This window comes from Bombyx mori, chromosome 2 (assembly GCF_030269925.1).
Source record: "Bombyx mori chromosome 2, ASM3026992v2".
NCBI classification, from domain to species: Eukaryota; Metazoa; Arthropoda; class Insecta; order Lepidoptera; family Bombycidae; genus Bombyx; species Bombyx mori.
Window position 1 is genome coordinate 7,579,653 of NC_085108.1, and position 20,558 is coordinate 7,600,210.

General features: G+C 37.9%; 1 protein-coding gene across 2 annotated transcripts; it reads left to right on the forward strand.

Moving 5' to 3' along the window:
- The first annotated feature begins 7,566 nt into the window (after nt 1-7,566).
- LOC101746764 (E3 ubiquitin-protein ligase RNF113A) lies at nt 7,567-14,839 on the forward strand. 2 transcript variants are annotated; one of them, XM_004927532.4, is made up of 7 exons: nt 7,567-7,910; nt 9,181-9,332; nt 9,884-10,036; nt 10,743-10,870; nt 11,843-11,904; nt 13,560-13,737; nt 14,641-14,839. In XM_004927532.4, the coding sequence occupies exons 1-7, from the start codon at nt 7,817-7,819 to the stop codon at nt 14,813-14,815; spliced, it is 942 nt and encodes a 313-aa protein (XP_004927589.1). In that variant the 5' UTR covers nt 7,567-7,816; the 3' UTR covers nt 14,816-14,839. The 2 variants fall into 2 exon arrangements, 1 of the variants encoding a protein (XP_004927589.1); XR_009975572.1 differs by having other exon boundaries at nt 7,585-7,910; nt 13,560-13,795; nt 14,165-14,839.
- The last annotated feature ends 5,719 nt before the right edge of the window (nt 14,840-20,558 follow it).

Genomic DNA, 20,558 nt, shown 5'->3' on the forward strand with positions numbered 1-20,558 from the left:
TGCTCTAAGGAATTATTCGAGATGATACCGGCATCTCGTTTTCACCATCAGGTGGGCCGTATGCTCGTCTGCCTACAAGGGCAATAAAAAAGAATAAAAAAAATAAAAAAACCTTTACATATTTTCAGAATTATAAGCAAAAACAAAAAAAATAAAATTGTGAGCTAGTCTCATAAAAATGTCGCTAATCCTGCTTATCCTAATAAGGATAACGGGTCTAACTGTTTAAAACAGGGGTTCCCAAACTTATTTTGCCTACTGCCCACTTTGAGAATAATTCATTTTTAGAGCCCCCATTTTTTCACTTATTTAAATAACCACTATAGCGAGAGCTCAGTGCGGTATCTCAGTGTCCTCCTAGATGAAATTACAAATCGCCTCCCAAGCCTCTTCACAACGCCCCCATTTTTTTCTGGATCTCTTATCGCCCCCCTTTAGGTCTACAGCGCCCACAAGGGGGTGTCCATCGCCTACTTTGGGAAAGGCTGGTTTAAAATATTAAATTGTCATCGATGCTTGATTCGGATACCAAATTTCGAGTTAATCCGACGTTTTGAAGTAGGTCAAAATCATGTTCAAAGTTTTCGTTATAAGAGCGTGTTATAAATGAACTGCTGGTAGGACCTCTTGTGAGTCCGCGCGGGTGGGTACCACCACCCTGCCTGTTTCTGCCGTGAAGCAGTAATGCGTTTCGGTTTGAAGGGTGGGGCAGCCGTTGTAACTGTACTTGAGACCTTAGAACTTATATCTCAAGATGGGTGGCGCATTTACGTTGTGGATGTCTATGGGCTCTAGTAACCACTTAACACCAGGCTGTGAGCTCCTCCACCTATCTAAGCAATGAAAAAGAAGAAGAAAAAAAATCACTATGATCATCACTAAAAGACACAATTATCCTTTTCCCGAAATTTTACATTCGTCTCATTATCATGAAGCTAACATTTTTGAAGATTTAACTTCTCCCACGTGTGAAATGCACAAATGTTTTTTTTTTTTAATTCTTAGATAGATGACTACTAGCCATATCGTCCACCCATCTAAGCAATAAAAAAAAGAAGTAACTCTGTTGATAACAAAGCTATGATCGGTAAATACAAACGATATAATATGTGGCCTACGCAAAAATGGCCTAAACCAAAATTTATCATAATCATGCTTATATTTATATTACAATTTATTTAAGATAAATAAATTTTAATACAAAACCCGTCTATCCATAGTTTCACGCCGTGATAACAGATGGCTTTTACACATTATTTTTGCGCGTATTGTTTTTTTGTCTACACGAATTCAAATTCATGAAAATTTAAAACTCATTGCTTCATAATAACTAAGGTAAGCTTAGCTTCGCGCTGACGGCCTCATATGTACCTATTATACTTAAGTACATAGAAACTGATTTGTCTAACACGTGATGGGTGTACCAAAAGTAGCTATGTTTACATTCACTCTTAGCAACATGACTAGTAACTGATAAGGGCACAAAGATCATGATCTCCGAAGCGAATATTTGGCCGATCTAGTGTAGTATTATTTTTTTTCATTCTCCGCCAATCATCTTGTTCACGGATGATAAATATAATTATATAATTTTTAAGGGATTTCCACGGTGAAGGAATAACATCGTGTAATAAAAATCAAACCCGCAAAATTATAATTTACATAATCACTGTTGCTAGGACCGCGCGTAAGTCCGCACGGGTAGGTAGCACCACCCCGCCTATTTCTGTCGTAATGCGTAAATAAGCAGTATTTTTTTTTTTTGATTGAAGAATTACTGGTGGCCCGCAGGCCTTTCCGGTTTCACCAGGACAGGTGGGCGAGCAAAGGCTCAGCCAGGAGGGGTGGGATTTGCTAACAGCTACCCGAGCACCTCCGAAGGAGACCTAACAGCTCAAGAGCAGCTGCTTCGCGAATGAATCTACTACCGGATCGGAATCGCGACCCGCTGAGAAGATCCGGCGAGAAACTCAGCGAGCTGATTCATGGGTTAGGTTGCACGGCGAACTCTTTGTCGAGTTCGACGAGTACGGTTACCGGGGTCCCTAAGCCTGCTCCTAGTGTTAGAGCTGAAGGCGTCTAATGCAAAGGTTATTGGATCTGATGGATTCGTAAGGACGTGTCTAGGGCGTCGACGGTGACTGGCTCCTGCGTGATCAGGATTCGGGGAGTAGTCAGCGGCGGCAACGATAAGGCGATTATCATGACGATAAGCAGTAATGCGTTTCGGTTTGAAGAGTGGGGCGCTCGTTGTAATTATACTGAGACCTTAGAACTGATATCTCAAGGTGGGTGGCGGGATTTACGTTGTAGATGTCTATGTGCTCCAGTAACCACTTAACACCAGGTGGGCTGTGAGCTCGTCCATCTATCTAAGCAATAAAAAAAGTGTGTGTGCAAGTCACACACGGTAGAAGTGAAACTTATAAATAAGATGTAGATATACTGACTATCCCGCTACACAGGAGCATACATGAGTCGACTATTATCAAAGCCGGCAATGTGACTTTTGGACAACTATTGGTAAATCAGAAAAACGAATTATTGACTTTGTATTCCATTGGCAGTCACAAAACTCTTCTGAACGACATCTTAGATAAATATCAGGTTAAGTTAATACTTTATTTAATGCAGGTTTTGAACCGTATTCTTTGAAGGAGACGATTGATATTCAAATCAATCTATATTGCCATATCAATAACATTTTTTTTGTCCAAATGCACAGATTTGATAATAATTGGCCACCTTTGATAATAGACGACTCACATATGGACAATGTTTTGTAGACGATAGTGGAGATGCTACGAAGAGTCCCACAAAGAGGAGACCGAGAACGTCTAATGTGTTCTATCTCGTTCTCTCGCCGGCTGAATCCTATCTATACATTTATGTGTTTGTGTCTCTATGGACTTATTTTTTCGTTTCATCGAGTTTCAAATCACAATGATTCTAAAGAAGTTTCACTTTGAAGAGAAAAATAAAAAAGAAGAAAAAAAACACTATGATCATTACCTTTTAAAAACTACAATTATCTTCTTCCCGAAATTTTACATTCATCTCATTATTTCGAAGCCAACCTTTTTGAAGATTTAACTTCTACCACGTGTGAAATGTAAAAATGTCTTTTTTTTTATTCTTAAATAGATGAACTAGCCATAGCCCACCTGATTTGAAACGGTTACCGGAGTTTTTACAACAACATTATTAATGGCGGCTACCAACATTGAAATATCTAAATATTATACATATCTATATATTAATACGTGAAGCAAAAACTTTGTATCCCTTTTTACGAAAATTGCGCGGACGGAGGAGTATGAAATTTTCCACACTTATAGAGAATATAGAGAAGAAGTGCTTAATGCAAATATTTTTTTAATATAATGCATAAAAGATACATTAAATCAATAAAGAAAACATTACACACTACATACCGTGTATTTGACACACACACACGCATGCATACTATTTATTGTCAAACTTTTGTTCTTGACGTCTGTTGTCAAATTGAGATTAAATATTGTTTGTCTTTGTTTATATTTTTTATAGTGTAGTCTTGGCGAAATTTGTGATTATAGAAGTATAAAATACAATCATAATAGTGTAAAAACTTACAATTCCAATTAATTATAGTCGAATTTCGACTACTGCGGGACCTCTAGTTAATTATAATTCATGTTTGGCTCAGCGTTCAAATCGTGCAGCTTAGTTGCAGAAATAGGTTTGATGGTGACGCTCTTTTTTTTAATTTTTTTTTTCGTGAATTGGCTCTTCCACATCAAATGATTCGCCTTGCACACCCACAACCGACGTCTGATCTTCGCCTGGGGTCAGAATCTGGTCGAAGTAAAGGGGTTCCCGTGGTCATCTCTATATTACAACCAGCTCGCGGCGTCACTCCGAGTGTGACGGATATACCTATGTCCCAAAAATCCAATAAGTACAATGCATTGCTTTATTTTACTGCCCACTTCGATAAAGCGGCACGACACGAGAACCCTCTCATCGTGACCGCCGGTAACTACATTCCCGATCCTGCGGACAGAATGGAAACCGATCCACTAACGGTGCTTCTAGGTACTTCAAGCACCGGTCACCGTTCTCGTCGAACCCGTCGCTTGCGACGAAGGGCTCGACGAGTAAATTAACTCTCAGACATAGCCCACTGAGTTTCTCGCCGGATCTTCTCAGTGGGTCGCGTTTCCGATCCGGTGGTAGATTCTGCGAAGCATGACTCTTGCCAGGGTTCGTGTTAGCAACGTCGTCAGGTTTGAGCCCCGTGAGCTCACCTACTAGTTAAGGTTCCGCTGGAGTAGCCTCTCTAGGCTACCAGCTTAGGTAGGAAAAAAAAAAATTTGACTGCATTATGTTATCAGTCATCATGAGTGGAAGGATATCGAGGGTTGAACAGCCATTTGGTATAAGCGACATTTCTGCAGCTTCACAGGAGAGCCATTTAGTTTAAAATTTTGAAAAAATATCTTAACAAAAAACTTATTTAGATATTTGAATGGAGTAAACATAATTGAAGTTCAATTAAAAATGTCGAGCGGTTGATGATAATACCAAATAAAACGCACGTTTAATTACAATAATAAGGCGTATTAAGCGAAAAAATCCGCGATTAAATCCGAAGGGATGTTTTTTCTGTAACTAAAAGTATGTACAACTTGTCGTAGAAAGAAATGTGTTGATTATGAATGATACATCCCGCATTCGTATAGCTTTCAATGCTCTAGCGTCCCAAAAAAACAAGAATACAAAATAGTTTTAAACAATAAAAAAAAAATAAGGCATTAATTTTATTATTCGCGTCAGTTACCGCGAAATTCTTACACACACACTTTCCAGCAAAAATGTCGATTTTTTTATCTTTCTCCTTTTTAAAACAACGTATTTTCTGAGGGTCTGGCGTGGACTTAATACCTTTTTAAATAAATCTATGAGCACTTCGTAAAAGTGGTATACCATTTTCGATTTTTTTCGAACCAGTTCAAGATATCGATGATTCTACAGAAAGCATTAACAACAGCAGAATACGCATGTAAGTTAAGCCGTTTTAGTTTCAAATATCAAATTCGCAAAAGTGGTATACTATTTTTTTTAAACGAAAAGCAAAAGGTTGTATGACCAAACAGCTAGAACATACTATGAGATGTTTCGTCGGTGTGTTTCAGAACGAAACGCTATTTAATATTCAAATCTTGTATTCCAATACGGGTTAACGTTACATTTACGTTAACACCATAAGTTATGAGTGGCTGTTTTGTGTTTATGAGATTAAAACAGCTGTTGTTGATCATAAGTACGTTGGAATTAATTCGTTCGACACAGAAAATGGGTAGGTACGTCTTCGAGATTCGTTTCAATGCGGTCTGGAAATAATGCCACCAACAATATTGGTAATATAGCCTACCTATAGATAGCTTAACATCAAGCAGTAGTCGCGTAGTTCTTTTAGGTTAATCTGGTTCATCATGGCTTAGACGTACATTACTTTTTGCAGGCTTATATTAAAATCTAAGGCCAAATAAGTGTGTTATTTAAGAATGCCCCAAAATATGAATAATTTATCGCAATGCAGCGCAATTATGAAGTCACCGGGTTTTACCACTGCAACGAATGTTTACGTCAAATTGTTGTATTTAGGATTTTTTTATTTTTTTATTGCTTAGATGGATGGACGAGCTGACAGCCCACCTGGTGTTAAGTGGTTACTGGAGACAATAGACATCTACAACGTAAATGCGCCACCCACCTTAAGATATAAGTTCTAAGGTCTCAAGTTTAGTTACAACGGCTGCCCCACCCTTCAAACCGAAACGCATTACTGCTTCACGGCAGAAATAGGCAGGGTGGTGGCACCTATCCGTGCGGACTCACAAGAAGTCCTACCACCAGTAAAAAGGTATTTAATTACCAGGTATTTAAAATATATTCTGTACTTGAATTTTTTACAAAGAAACAAGCTAAATTTAACAAAATATGTTCAAACCTAACTGACAATTAATTTCATTTATTTTTTTATCCTGTTGATAGTTTTCAGAATATTAGAGCTAGCTTATTTATAAAATTATGGCATCGGTGTCGGTCCTTGATGCGTGTTGAAATTTTCGAGTTGATTAAAAGTCTTGAAGTCGGCGAAAATGACGTTCAGAGACTTCACTACATACAGACATACATACAAATTTTGGACAATACTACCTACTCATCAAAATTAATCACATTTTTACAAATCACGAAAGGCGAGTATGAAAAGTATTCTGGGCTCTTCAGAAAAATTATCTCTTATCATACTACATAATTAGTGATCATTCTTAAATGTTTTTTGTGGCAGCCATTAATGGTGTATACAAAATAATTTATCTATGCGAGCACACAATACCTATACACAATTATTATTTTTACAGTTTGCATTTTATTACACGATGTCATTCTTTTATTGTGTTTCATAAATGTGCACTTCTCATAACGGTCATCTAAGAAATACAAAACGGGGCCGCGTTGCAGAATACGGCAATATTAAGCCTGACAAGTGACAAGCAATCAGTGAGCGCTGTAACCTGTGACGTTTTAATACAAGGATCGATAAAACTAGACTGAGTTTTTTGTGCATTCCTTAAAATATCAAGTCGTCGTGCCCTAAAGGATAAATCGTCCGGTGCATTCGTGTTGAGCGATGCACCGGTGTTCGAATCCCGCAGGCGGGTACCAATTTTTCTAATGAAATACGTACTCAACAAATGTTCACGATTGTCTTCCACGGGGAAGGAATAACATCGTGTATTAAAAATCAAACCCACAAAATTATAATTTGCGTAATCACTGGTGGTAGAACCTCTCGTGAGTCCGCAAGGGCAGATACCACCACCCTGCCTATTTCCGCCGTGAAGCAGTAATGCGTTTCGGTTCGAAGCGTGGGGTAGCCGTTGTAACTATACTGAGACCTTAGAACTTATATCTCAAGATGGGTGGCGCATTTACGTTGTAGATGTCTATGGGCTCCAGTAACCACTGAACATCAGGTGCGCTGTGAGCTCGTCCATCCATCTAAGCAATAAAAAAAAAATTACACCCTAAACCTTTTAGCATTCAATATTTCCAGTTTGTATGGTAAATTATGATTCCACTTCCACTTTATTTCAAGGCAGCTAATGACTTTATTAATTTATCTATTTATTATTACTATAAAAGAGACATGAACATCGTGATAAGAATAGTGTTTATTATGTCCATTACAATGTTTGAGTTTTAACTCTGGTTTCAACTTTTAACAGTAGTAGTAGAAAGGGCTTAAGTGTGAAAAAAAAAAGAATTCCTCAATGTGGCTGTGTGGCTGCTCGGGTCCCTTCCAAATTGCCTAGAAGCCTCAATAAGTCTCCGCTAATTTACTGACAGGCTATTTTATTTCATCTTATACAACATGTACGGCTTTCTCTTATTTAACCTTATTATTCCATATGCTAATTTAAGTTTTGATTTAACTTCAGGCATTGCTATAAATGTTTAAGCTATGTTGTATGGGCAGTATTCCCTCCATTCAATAGACAAATCATAGTTTAAAAAAACAACTATCCGTCAAAATCAATCACATGTCAATGTTAAAAATGAGCATTATTTTGATCATTGCCAATATTATCATGTTGTGAAATGCAAAAATTAATTAAAAACCCTATAAATACCGACAATACTTGAAGGTCCTAAAGTGAAATACAGTACTTTTATTTAGTATTATTGTGTCCTCATTAATGATTATGTAGATATTACTCTAATATCGTAGTAAGCACACACTAGGTTGAATAAACAATCGTTCAAAATGTCAGACGCCGAAGTGGAAGTACTCAGTACTTTTAAAAAACGTAATATTAAGAATAGGGGTGGCAGAAAACGTAAAACTTCCAGTTCAGAAGGTAATATTGATCGTTAAGTTATTAAATTATTCTCCAAACGAAAGACATCTAAGAATAGTACATTAAAACTATCTCATCGCTTCTTCATATCCTCTTTCTCACTGTTCCCAGACCCCCGTATTATAAGTGCTTTTATTAAGTGTATAACTACTAACTATAAAATTATAATTATATGTAGCGCATTATTCTCTGTACATAATCTTTATTATAATATGTAAGTTTGTAGTAACATTAATTTTGTGTTAGTCCCAGGCACCATTAATATAGCCAAAATTGGATACTTTTTATAATATAAAGTGTGTTTAAATAGCTCGACAATGTTCCATATGTAGCCATAACACGACACTGGCAGAAATTGCTGGCAGAAACTATCGGCAGATTACCATTATAAAAAAAATATATCGACGCTTGAAAGGCAAAAGTGACTAAGCGACAATAACTGCTTTGCACATAAATGATAGGCAATAACCATATTCGATCCGCAAAAAATATATATTTCTAGGTCTATTAAAATTATTTCAATCCTACAGCTACTAGCTAGTTTCTACTACAACTGGATTCGTTAAAATAAATTTTGTTTTCATGTATTTCAACTTTAAATTAGTCTACCGTAAAGTTCACGCATTGTCGCTTAGTCACGTTTGCCTTTCAAGTGTCGATATATATTTTATCATATGAGGCCGTCAGCGCAAAAGCAGCCTAAGCGTACTATAGTTATTATGGAGCAATGAGGCTTTAGTTTTCATGAATTTGAATTTGAGTTGGCAAAAAAAACAATATGCGCTAAAATAATGATTACAAAGCCATCTGCTTTCTATGGGTGAAACTATGGATAGGCCGGTTTTGCATAAAAATTTATTATATATTAAATAAATTGCAATATACATGATTATAAGCATGAAAAATTGTGGGTTAGGCCACTTTTGCGCTGACAGCCTCATATATACTTGATATTTTTTTTTTTTATAAATATAAATATTTACTAACAATCACTCCACGTTAACTGGTCCCGTGCTAAGTTCGTAAAGAACTTGTGTTACAAGTACCAGATAACGGAAATAAATATAATATTTTTATTATACACATATATATATATATATATATATATATTTAATATACACCCATAACCCTGGAAAGACATTTATATTTATCATACAAATATCTTCCCTTGGCGGGATTCGAACCTGCGACCCCCTTGTGTAGTGACCATGTCACTTACCACTACACCAGACGGCTGCTTAATATATAATTTAATATAGTAACGTTTCAGAGAAAAACAGCTCGGACTCTGATGAGCAACAAGTAGTTCTACCAACGAAAAGGGTGAACAAACCAAATCCAAACATACAGTCTACAGGAGGTCCGAAGAAATCCAAAATTGATGTAATTGAAGATAATGATGATAGTAATGATGAAGAAAAGGTATAGTAACATTAACAGCTCATCATCATCATCAACTCACTTGGATATCATCAGATTTGATAATCTGATCTATAATGAGATCTGCACCTTTGAAGCACCAGATATAAGATATCATAAACAGGCTGTTGGTCCATCTTGTAGAAGGCCTACCCACACTTCAAATCTTCACATACTTCATACATATTTAGATATATAATAGCCACTTGAGAACTTTTGGTTCCAACAGCCTGCTTGCTGCCATTTCAGCCTTTCGGGTTGTCTTTTTTTATTCCTTAAGTTCTTAAGTGGTTACAGGAGCCCATAGACATCTACAAAGTAAATGCCGCCATGCATCTTGAGATATTTGTTAGTGTCTCAGTTATATCTCCACTGAAATCAATATTATCAACAATTAGAGCAGTTTATCTTTACTTAAATCTGGCACACATCTTTTTATCTCTTTAATCTTTTTACACGTCATCTTTATGTTGAAGTCTTGTCTTCTGTATTGAACATAAAAAAAAACCGTTTTAAGATCCATTTAGATCAACATAAGCTTACAATTCTTTCAGACTTCTCAAAGGACAACACTATCGGTTCAACAACAGAGAGAGAATGCAACAGCTACCTATGAATTAGACACAGAAAAGGATAGAGATGCCCAAGCCATCTTTGAGAAGGCTCAGAAGATCAATGAAGAGTTGCACGGACAAGCAGATGATAAGGTATCCATTTCTTCTTCTTCTTCTTCTTCTTTGTCGTTTCCTCATTACTGAGGATCGTGACCACCTTGGTCCAGTTTTTGCACCAGCTTCCTCCAATGTTGCCTGAGGGAGAATGCGGGAGGGACAGCGTAACCGCTCTAATGTTAAAGAGCCTAGGCTCGGATGGTACCAAGATTTTACACTCCATTTGCCAGAAAATATGGCGTACTGGCCAGTGGCCTGAAGACTGGACGGAATCAATGTTAATTCCTCTCCATAAAAAAGGCTCCACGCGCAAATGTGAGAACTACAGGTATCCATTTAACAGTATTGAAATCGCACACTTCGTGGTTACTTTAGTGACAGTTAGCTTATAATTTTTTATATGGTTAATACTTATCAACCATACCGTACTAACTTCCATACCAACTTCTGCATATCTTAATAAATTATAATAAAATATGTGTGTAATTAAGTTGGTTCTTATTGAGTGCCTCCTCAAACCTGGCTAGTCAACAAAGTGTAAATGTCTGTAATGCTACACTGGAACTTAGTAATACTAATAAAGTTATAAATTATTGGTCCTGTTTCGTAGATGTATGCAAATCTAGTATATAAAAAAACCTAAGGAAGGCATATGTCAGAGTATCATTAACTTAAGACTCACTTCTTATCTCATACACAATAAAGTGTAGAAGGTCCATTAATATTTATTATAAAATTCCAGATATATCGTGGGATAAACAACTATGCCCAATATTATAAAAAGAAAGACACTGCAGCTGGTAATGCCAGCTCTGGTCTAGTCAGGAAAGGGCCCATCAGAGCTCCAGCAAACTTGAGGGCCACAGTCAGGTCTGAAAAAAACAATTTTGAAATCATCATAAAATACTTGGTTCTTATGATGGCATTGTTTAATAAGCCATATTTTTTTTATGTCTTAGATGGGTGGACGAGCTCACAGCCTACCTGGTGTTAAGTGCTTACTGGAGCCCATAGACATCTACAACGTAAATGCGCCACCCACCTTGAGATATAAATTCTAAGGTCTCAAGTATAGTTACAACGGCTGCCCTACCCTTCAAACCGAAACGCGTTACTACTTCACGGCAGAAATAGGAAGGGCGGTGGTACCTACCCGTGTGGACTCACAAGAGGTCCTACCACCATTAAATTCGAAACAAGTTTGAATTGTGTAGAAAGATAAAGGGACTCACATCCCAGCCGGTAATTAGTGCTTCACAGAAGCCCATGGAAATGTGAACGCCACTACCATTGACTCAATACCGTTGGTTCGATAAGGCTTAAAGTCTTCATTTTGCTTTTTCAACATTTAAATAAGAACACTGTTTGGCTTCAATACAGGAATAGGCAAGACGGCAGCTGGTATCTACTCATTGGTACTGTAGACGCAGGAACGGAGGATATCCAAAAGAGAAATTCGATTTACTGTATAATTTCGTATATTTTCGATTTTACAAAAAAGGCTGTTAGTTCGTTACGTTCGAAAGTTATGAATAATATGCATGTGCACATAAGTGACACAAAATACATAGAATGACGTTTTTGCTGTCAATGTGGTTTGACGTATGACGTTTATTGAATTTGTAGATGGCGCTTTCGTCGATGGCAACCATCATTAGCCAAAGGTGTTTTATCGAGAACCACAATATGTATTGTTTCTGAATAGGTACTTACTAGAACACATCAAGAATAAATATTTCTACCCTTTTCTTTATTCAACATTATAACAAAGTGAACTAGGCTTTGTATACATTGAATTATTGCTTTCATTGAATAATAAAATGCTTTTTTTCTTACAATTAGATGGGATTATCAGCCTGATATATGCAAAGATTATAAGGAGACTGGCTTTTGTGGATTTGGTGGTAAGATTTATTTATTCACTTTGGCCTTGCCTTGAGAGGCTATTTCAGCTTCTCCTTGACGTATAGGTGAGCTCACGTGGCTCAAACCGGGAGTGTTGCTAACACTGGCCCTAGCAAGAGCAGTGCTTTGCAGAATCTACCACACTGAGAAGATCCGGCGAGAAACTCAGTGGGCTGTGGAGGTCACTAATGATAAATTGATTGATGCTGGATATGTGTATGTGACAAGATGTCAATGCTGAGGATCACACACATGCTTTTCGGTTTGAATGATGGGACAGGCTTAATGCAGTAAACTAAGACTTTAAACTCATGTCTCGAGACAGGTAATAAAAATAAAATCTATATCTATACCAATATATAAATCTACAGTGGTTTTTATTGATATAACTCCTGAACCATGCATTCGATTGACTTGAAACTTGGTATCCATGTAGAAAATACATGTACTTAATGGATAGGCTAATATTTATATGAGTGTTGGACTCCCTAATAATAATGACAATAAATAATAATGTTCATTTTAAATGCGCAGCGAAGCGGGCGAGTACGGCTAGTACAATTGAATATGCAATTTCGAAAAGGGCACATGTCGCATATTTTGTCAAATACGCTTTTTCATATACCCATTTTATAATAATTCCAGTAATTTTCAATTACTAATTAACACTAAAATATAGCTCAAAAGTTAATATTTTAAATACTGCTTTAGAAAATAATCAGTTTTTGAAGTTATATTTCTTTAGGCATCATCATTCATTATCCTGCCCTTCTCCCAGTCACCTGGGGTCAGCGCAACATTTTTTCTCCTTCCATACTCTTCTATCATATACCATTTCTTCGCTCACTCCCCTCTTACACATATCGTCTTTCACACAATCTATCCATTTCTTTTTAGGTGTACCTCTTCCTCTATATCCTTCCATATTCATAATTAACACTCTCTTACCAACCTCATTTTCGTTTCGTCTCATCACACGTCCATATCATCCCAAACGTGCACTCCTCAGCTTATCTGTCACAGGTGCCACTTTCAGACTTCCTCTAACATATTCATTCCGTATTCTATCCATTCTCGTTACTCCACACATCCATCGCAACATTCGCATCTCTGCTGCATGCAATCGCCTTTTATCCTTCTTTTCTTTCATTTTCTTACTTCTTTAGGCGCGTTTTGAAAAATTGATGAGAGTGAAATTTTTCGATGCGCGCGCACCGTGACACAAAATTAACAGAAATGAAGTTGCCCACTAAATCGCTCATTACAATACGACCGACGTAACTTGACGAGTCTGAATATAGCCGCAGGTGAACTTTCGCGCATGTACACTCGTAAAAAAAAATGTTATTAGCATTCATTTTTTAGTAATATAAATGACAAAATTATTATTTAATATAATTCATACTAAATATTATTAAATTATTAACGTTAAATATTTATTATTAATTATTTAATATTTAAATAAAAGAAGGAAATAAATTTAATAAAAATAAAGTATAACTTCTTACGCGCGTACATAAGTACACGCACCCTTTTTTTATTTTTATTTTCTGAACATTTTACATTTTCAGAGATGTGCCCTTTTCTAAATTGCATATTCAATTGTAAAGTTGTTTAATAAACACGTTGTCCTCGAAGTTTCTAAATATTTCAGATTCATGTAAATTCCTTCACGACCGCTCTGACTACAAACATGGCTGGCAACTGGAACGCGAGGAGCTGGAGACACCGGGACAAGATGGAGATTCAGATTACGAGATCCACAGCGACGAGGAACTACCGTTCAAATGTTTTGTATGCAGAGAGGGATTCACAAATCCTGTTGTTACCAAGTAAGTGTAAGTTGGAACTGTAGAGGTGATGAGGTAAAATAGAGTTGTAGAGGACTAGGTTTTTTTTTTTATGATTGAAGGATTACTGGTGGCCCGGATGCCTTTCCAGTTTCACCAGGACAGGTGGGCGAGCAAAGGCTCAGCCAGGAGGGGTGGGATTTGCTAACAGCTGCCCGAGCGCCTCCGAAGGAGACCTAACAGCTCAAGAGCAGCTGCTTCGCGAATGAATCTACTACCGGATCGGAATCGCGACCCGCTGAGAAGATCCGGCGAGAAACTCAGCGGGGTTAGGTTGCACGGCGAACTCTTTGCCGAGTTCGACGAGTACGGTTACCGGGGTCCCTAAGCCTGCTCCTAGTGTTAGAGCTGAAGGCGTCTAATGCAAAGGTTATTGGATCTGATGGATCCGTAAGGACGTGAGGACTAGGTCTATAGTGGTGCAGTATAGGACTAGAGGCTGGATGTAGGTCGGATTTTTGTGTAGAGCAACTATTCTACAAGGATAAAGGAATCGTTTTATTAAAGTTTTAAGTTGTGGTGGCCTTAAGGATACGATGCGACAATGCCGGTGTTCGAATCCCGCTGACGGGTTCGAATTTTTCTAATGAAATACGTACTTAACTCATGTTCACGAATGACATTCAAACCCACACAATTAAGACATTAATTTCAAGTCTGAATGTGGGTGGTGGTAAGCATGTTGTTGATGTCCGTGGACTTCCATAACCACGTGACACAATACAACATAAAAAGCAAGGTATCTTGCAACAGACGAGACTTTGGACGACGCAATGGATTTTAGTTGCGATTACATTACGTGCTGAAGAACATTAGACTTTAATGCGATCGTCGCTAGGTTCACAGTCAGGGTGCAGTACCCTCACGTGCCAAGTTCCTCTGCAGGTGCAAACACTACTTCTGCGAGAAATGCGCTCTGGAGCAATACAAGAAATCGACCCGTTGTTTCATTTGCAACGCGCAGACCGGCGGCGTGTTCAACCCTGCCAAGGAACTGGAAGCCAAACTGAAGAAGCGACTCAGCGATGACGATGATGATGATGATGATGACGATGAATGATTGATAATAAAATATGACTTTGAATTTTTTTTATTTTATTATTATGCCCTATGGTAACAGAGACCTTTAGGTCATATCTTATTTGGATAATGTTCATTACTTTGGCGTCACTACACTTCACTTAATTTTGTCATTTAAATTGTTTGAATTGTATTTTTTATATCTATATATTAATACGTGAAGCGAAAACTTTGTATCCCTTTTTTACGAAAATAGCGCGGACGGAGGAGTATCAAATTTCCCACACTTATAGAGGAGTGTAGAATGTAAATTTTTTTTTAATTTTGCATAAAAAAATCTTTAAATCAATAAAGAAAACATTACACACACTATCATGTATTTGACGCACACACATATAGGCACACATATACTCTGCGTTTACTAAAGAAGTCTAATAGTGTCTGACAATAGAAACATAATAATGTTTATAAATAAATTTTCAATTAGTTATAGTCGAAATTCGACTATGTGGGACCACTAGTAATTATAAATAGGTTTATAGGATGTTGGATCTTTTAGTAAGTAGTGGAGGGCTGTAGGAAGAAACACACTTAAGTGCATAGGTATCACTTTTTTTTTTCCTACCTAAGCTGGTAGCCTAGAGAGGCTATTCCAGCGGAACCTTAACTAGTAGGTGAGCTCACGGGGCTCAAACCTGACGACGATGCTAACACGAACCCTAGCAAGAGTCGTGCTTCGCAGAATCCACCACCGGATCGGAAGCGCGACCCACTGAGAAGATCCGGCGAGAAACTCAGTGGGCTGTGTCTGAGAGTTAATTTACTCGTCGAGCCCTTCGTCGCAAGCGACGGGTTCGACGAGAACGGTGACCGGTGCTTGAAGTATCTAGAAGCACCGTTAGTGGATCGGGAGGATCTGAGATGACGTGTTTTGGGCAACGTCGACTGCTTTCCATTCTGTCCGCAGGATCGGGATTGAGTATCACTAAGTTCACTAGCCAGCACACAAGTCTTTGAATTAAAAAACTTTGACAATAGAAAATAATGTGATGGATCGTCCCTTCTTCTGCTTGAGAGTGTATACATTGGTTGTTTGAAACAATGCCATGTCCTGCTAGGTGTGACGGCGCAGTATTATGGCCAAATCTCAATCTCAGTTTAAGGTTGTTATGAAATCTCGACTTTCGCTAATTTTCAATTTCTCATATCATGGTTTAACAGGCAGGTTATCTTGGATACTTCCATAGTATTCACTTTTTGGCGGGAACGCGAGGAGTGAAGTTGTGTGATTTGTTTTATTTTGTCTATTTAGTGTTTCTTCGGGCTTAAATATGTAATAACGGTGGTTTATTAACTATTTAGTATCTGTGAAAGTGCACAAATGTGGGAAAATGAAACAAAGCCACTGAACGTAACTTCTGGGGATCTTCCAAAAAGTCCATTAAAAAAGTCTCAGTAAATGACCACCATTTTACTGCGATTATACTTCATCCCATATCATTTCATCTCATGTCATTTCATTTCGTTTTCATTTCACTTCATGCCATGTTTCATAATAATCAACTTCATTTCATTTCATAATATCATTTTCATATAAAAAAGTTACGTAACATTAAAATTAAAATAAGACTTGACCTAAAGGTCTTAGGTACCAGGTCCTAAAATCACTTAAAAATCCATAGCACTTTCTCTTGTTTCTATTCAATTTTTTTTAAGGGATTTTATGACCTGGTAACTGAGACCTTTAAGTCATGTCTTATTTTAATTTTTATAATATTTATTTTTATGAAATATGATATTATGGAGTGAAATGAAATGAAGATGATTAATTTGAGACATTAATCAACTGGGATAAAATGAAATGAAATGAAATGGGATGAAATATAATCTCAGTAAAATGGTGGTCATTTACTCAGATTTTTTCAGTGGACTTTTTGGAGGATCCTGAGAAGTTACGTCCAGCGGCTTTGTTTCAAATTTCCACTTTTGTGCACTTTCACAGATATTAAACAGTTAATAAACCACCATTATTACACATTTAAACCCGAAGAAACACTAAATAGACAAAATAAAACAAATCACACTTCACTCCTCGCGTTCTCGCTAAAAAGTCCTATTCAATTTAGTTTAATAATTTCTAATTACCCCCCAAATTGTTTTATTGTTCGAACCACAGAGCCCTAACGCTGGGGAGGACTGAGGCGACTAAAGAATGTGGGTAGACCAATAAGACAGTGGTTGATGGTGACGGGAATCCACTCAATTGACTTCGACTAGGACAAGGAGCTACAGAGGAAGATGATGGAGGCCTTTAGCTAAGAAAGTAGGCAGCGGTTTGGCTCTGCCCCTGGCATTGCTGAAGTCCATGGGCGACGGTAACCACTCACCATCAGCTGGGCCGTATGCCTATAAGAGCAATAAAAAATGGATTCCGTAATTTACATGAAAGAAACCCAATTATTTAAATACTTAAACCATACTTTAAACTCATGAGCAGTAGTTGTAATGTAAACAAGAAATTGTAATTTTTTTTTTCTTGCTTAGATTGCTGGACGAGCTCACCGTCCACCTGGTGTTAAGTGGTTACTGGAGCCCATAGACATCTACAACGTAGGTAAATGCGCCACCCACCTTGAAATATAAGTTCTAAGGTCTCAGTATAGTTACAACGGCTGCCCCGCCCTTCAAACCGAAACGCATTACTGCTTCACGGCAGAAATAGGCGGGGTGGTGGTACCTACCCATGCGGACTCACAAGAGGTCCTACCACCAGTAAATAAAACTATTGTTTACTTATTCAAAAGTAATTTAAATAGATTGTTAGTGGTTAGGGTTCTTGAGTAAGAGGCCTCCCGATAGGTGACGTGTTAAGAATGAATATTTCCTGCGTCAGGCCCAACAAACCCATTGAAGCAAAAAAAAAAAAAAATCCCTACCTATTCGCTGGTGGCCTAAAAGGCTATTCCAACTTCCTACCTTCCGAACGCGTAGGTGAGCTCACGGGCTCGACTTGAGAGAATTTGCCAACACTAGCCCTAGCAAGAGCAGTGCTTCGCAGATTCTACCACCGGATCGGAATCGCGACCCACTGAGAAGATTCGGCGCGAAACTCAGCGGGCTGTGTCTATGGGTTAGTTGGCTCGTCGAACTCTTTGTCGTAGTCGACGAGGACATAGACCGTTACTTGAGAGGCCTAAACGCACCTTAAAAGCTTTCATAAGCTTAATAAGCTGTTGGTCGAAACTTTTCACCATCAAACCGATACAACTATTTTTATTTATTGGACTTATTATTTATTTATTATTTATTAAGTATTGGAACAATGATAATTGAATCCACACGCCACAAGGCGGTAGTCTAAAATTAAATGCTTTATCATTTTCTGCATCTATGGGTTTCTCGTCACGAGAAACGATGATATCAACTAACAAACACTACGACCTGCAGTCCTATCACGATATCTGGCTTATTTAGGTATCTTAAACAATGTAGATTTTTCGTGCTCTTTTGTTACTAGGCTGCACTAAAAGTATCGGGAATGGAATATTTCCACTGTTCCTGTCATATTAAAATCTTTTTAATTGAAAACTCCTTGGTTTTAAAAATCGAATACCATTTATTTATTTAAAAAAAGATTCTCGGTCTTGTCACGAGGTTTTGTCAAACTTGTTTAGTCGTTGAGAAAATGGAATTGACTCGAGAAAATTCAAGAGCGATGATTTATTATGACTTTCGAAGTGGTTTAACACAAAAACAGTGTGTTGACCGGATGATTTCTGCATTTGGTGATGAAGCCCCATCCAAAACCACAATTTATCGCTGGTTTGCTGAGTTTCAACGTGGACGTGTCAAGCTCAGTGATGATCCCCGTCAAGGTCGTCCAAAAACTGCAGTCACCCAAGAAAACGTTGATGCTGTGCGTAAGCTGATTGAGGAAGATCGACATGTGACATATCGCGAAATTCAGGCAACTTTAAACATTGGCATGAGTCAAATACAAATAATCTTGCATGAACAATTAGGTGTAAAAAAGTTGTTTTCCCGATGGATACCGCATTCGCTCTGTGAAGAGCAAAAAGCGGCTCGCGTTACTTGGTGCGTCAGAACTCTCGAAAGATTCCACGCAGGATCCTCAAATGCTGTATACAACATTGTATCAGGTGACGAATCCTGGATATACGCGTACGAACCCGAAACAAAAAACCAGTCACAAGTTTGGGTGTTCGAAAATGAGTTAAAGCCAACAAAAATTGTTCGTTCACGGAGTGTTGCAAAAAAAATGGTGGCCACGTTTGTCTCCAAAACCGGCCATGCTACGACTATTCCTCTTGAGGGACAAAGAACGGTTAATGCAGAATGGTATGCTAGCATTTGTTTGCCACAGGTCGTTTCTGAACTCCGTAAAGAGAACTGCAACCGCCGCATCATCCTCCATCACGACAATGCGAGTTCTCACACCGCGCACAGAACAAAAGAGTTTTTAGAGCAAGAAAACATAGAATTATTAGACCATCCGCCGTACAGCCCCGACCTAAGCCCTAATGATTTCTATACTTTCCCTAAAATAAAGAATAAATTGCGTGGACAGAGATTTTCATCACCTGAAGAAGCTGTGGACGCCTACAAAACGGCCATTTTGGAGACCCCAACTTCCGAATGGAATGGTTGCTTCAATGATTGGTTCCATCGTATGGAAAAATGTGTCAAATTTCGCGGAGAATACTTCGAAAAGAAATAAGTACATTTTTAAATAGTAATGTTGTGTCACTTCGTTAATTCCCGAAATTTTCAGTGCCGCCCTCGTACTTGAAAACATATGTCAATTTATCGAAATAATAGGGGTTAAAGTATGAAATTACCTACCGTTTTATTGTAATAGATGCTTCGAATTGACATAGGACCTTCATGATTTGAGATTTTTGAGCGAAACTTTTTTCAAATTGTTTCTATAAGGTTCTTCTTTTAAAAAATGTGCAACATTCGATTATAGACTTTCAGTTGTTTTTTTATTCAGCTTAGACAAGAAAGATGGATACTTGGAAAATTCGGGTGATTTTTGAATACGACGCGGAACTAACGCTGCAGAATCTGCTCGCGATATCAATGTTGCGCTTGGAGAGGGGACTGCTAATGAACGCACCGTGCGATTTTGGTTTAAACACTTTCGTGATGGAAATTTTGATTTGAAGAACGAACCACGTGGAAGACCGCCCACACATGTGAATAACAAAATGAATTGAAAGAGATGGTGGAAGCCGATCCGAGCCAAACTACCCAGGAATTAGCGGCATGGTTCAACGTTACCTTACCAACAATATTGACTCATTCGCGTCAAATCAATAAAATAAAAACAAATATGAAAAATGGGTGCCTCATGATTTGACTGATCTGCAGAAAGAAACGCGTGTTGAAACATGTGTTGCTTTGTTGAATCGATACAGAAATGAAGGAATATTAGATCGAATTGTGACATGTGATGAAAAGTGGATTCTTTACGATAACCGTAAGCGAAAATGCAATGGCTGACCCCGGGTCAAACGCCGCAACAGTGTCCTAAAGCAAAGCTTACAAATAAAAAGGTAACGGTAACTGTTTGGTAGTCTCAGCATGGTGTTATTCACTATAGCTTTCTCCGATCTGGTCAAGCAATAACGGCAGATATCTACTGTGCCGAATTGCGAACAATGATAGCAAAACTTGCAGTAAAACAGCCCCGAATCATGAATCGATCTTCACCATTATTGTTCCATGATAACGCGAGACCTCATACAGCACGAGAAACC

What these genes read in the sequence shown, in the direction of transcription:
- LOC101746764 (XM_004927532.4), top strand. Translation starts at nt 7,817, where the DNA reads ATGTCAGACGCCGAAGTGGAAGTACTCAGTACTTTTAAAAAACGTAAT. An exon ending in TAAAACTTCCAGTTCAGAAG is followed by an intron (nt 7,911 to 9,180) that starts GTAATATTGATC and finishes GTAACGTTTCAG; the next exon opens with AGAAAAACAGCTCGGACTCT. An exon ending in AACTTGAGGGCCACAGTCAG is followed by an intron (nt 10,871 to 11,842) that starts GTCTGAAAAAAA and finishes TCTTACAATTAG; the next exon opens with ATGGGATTATCAGCCTGATA.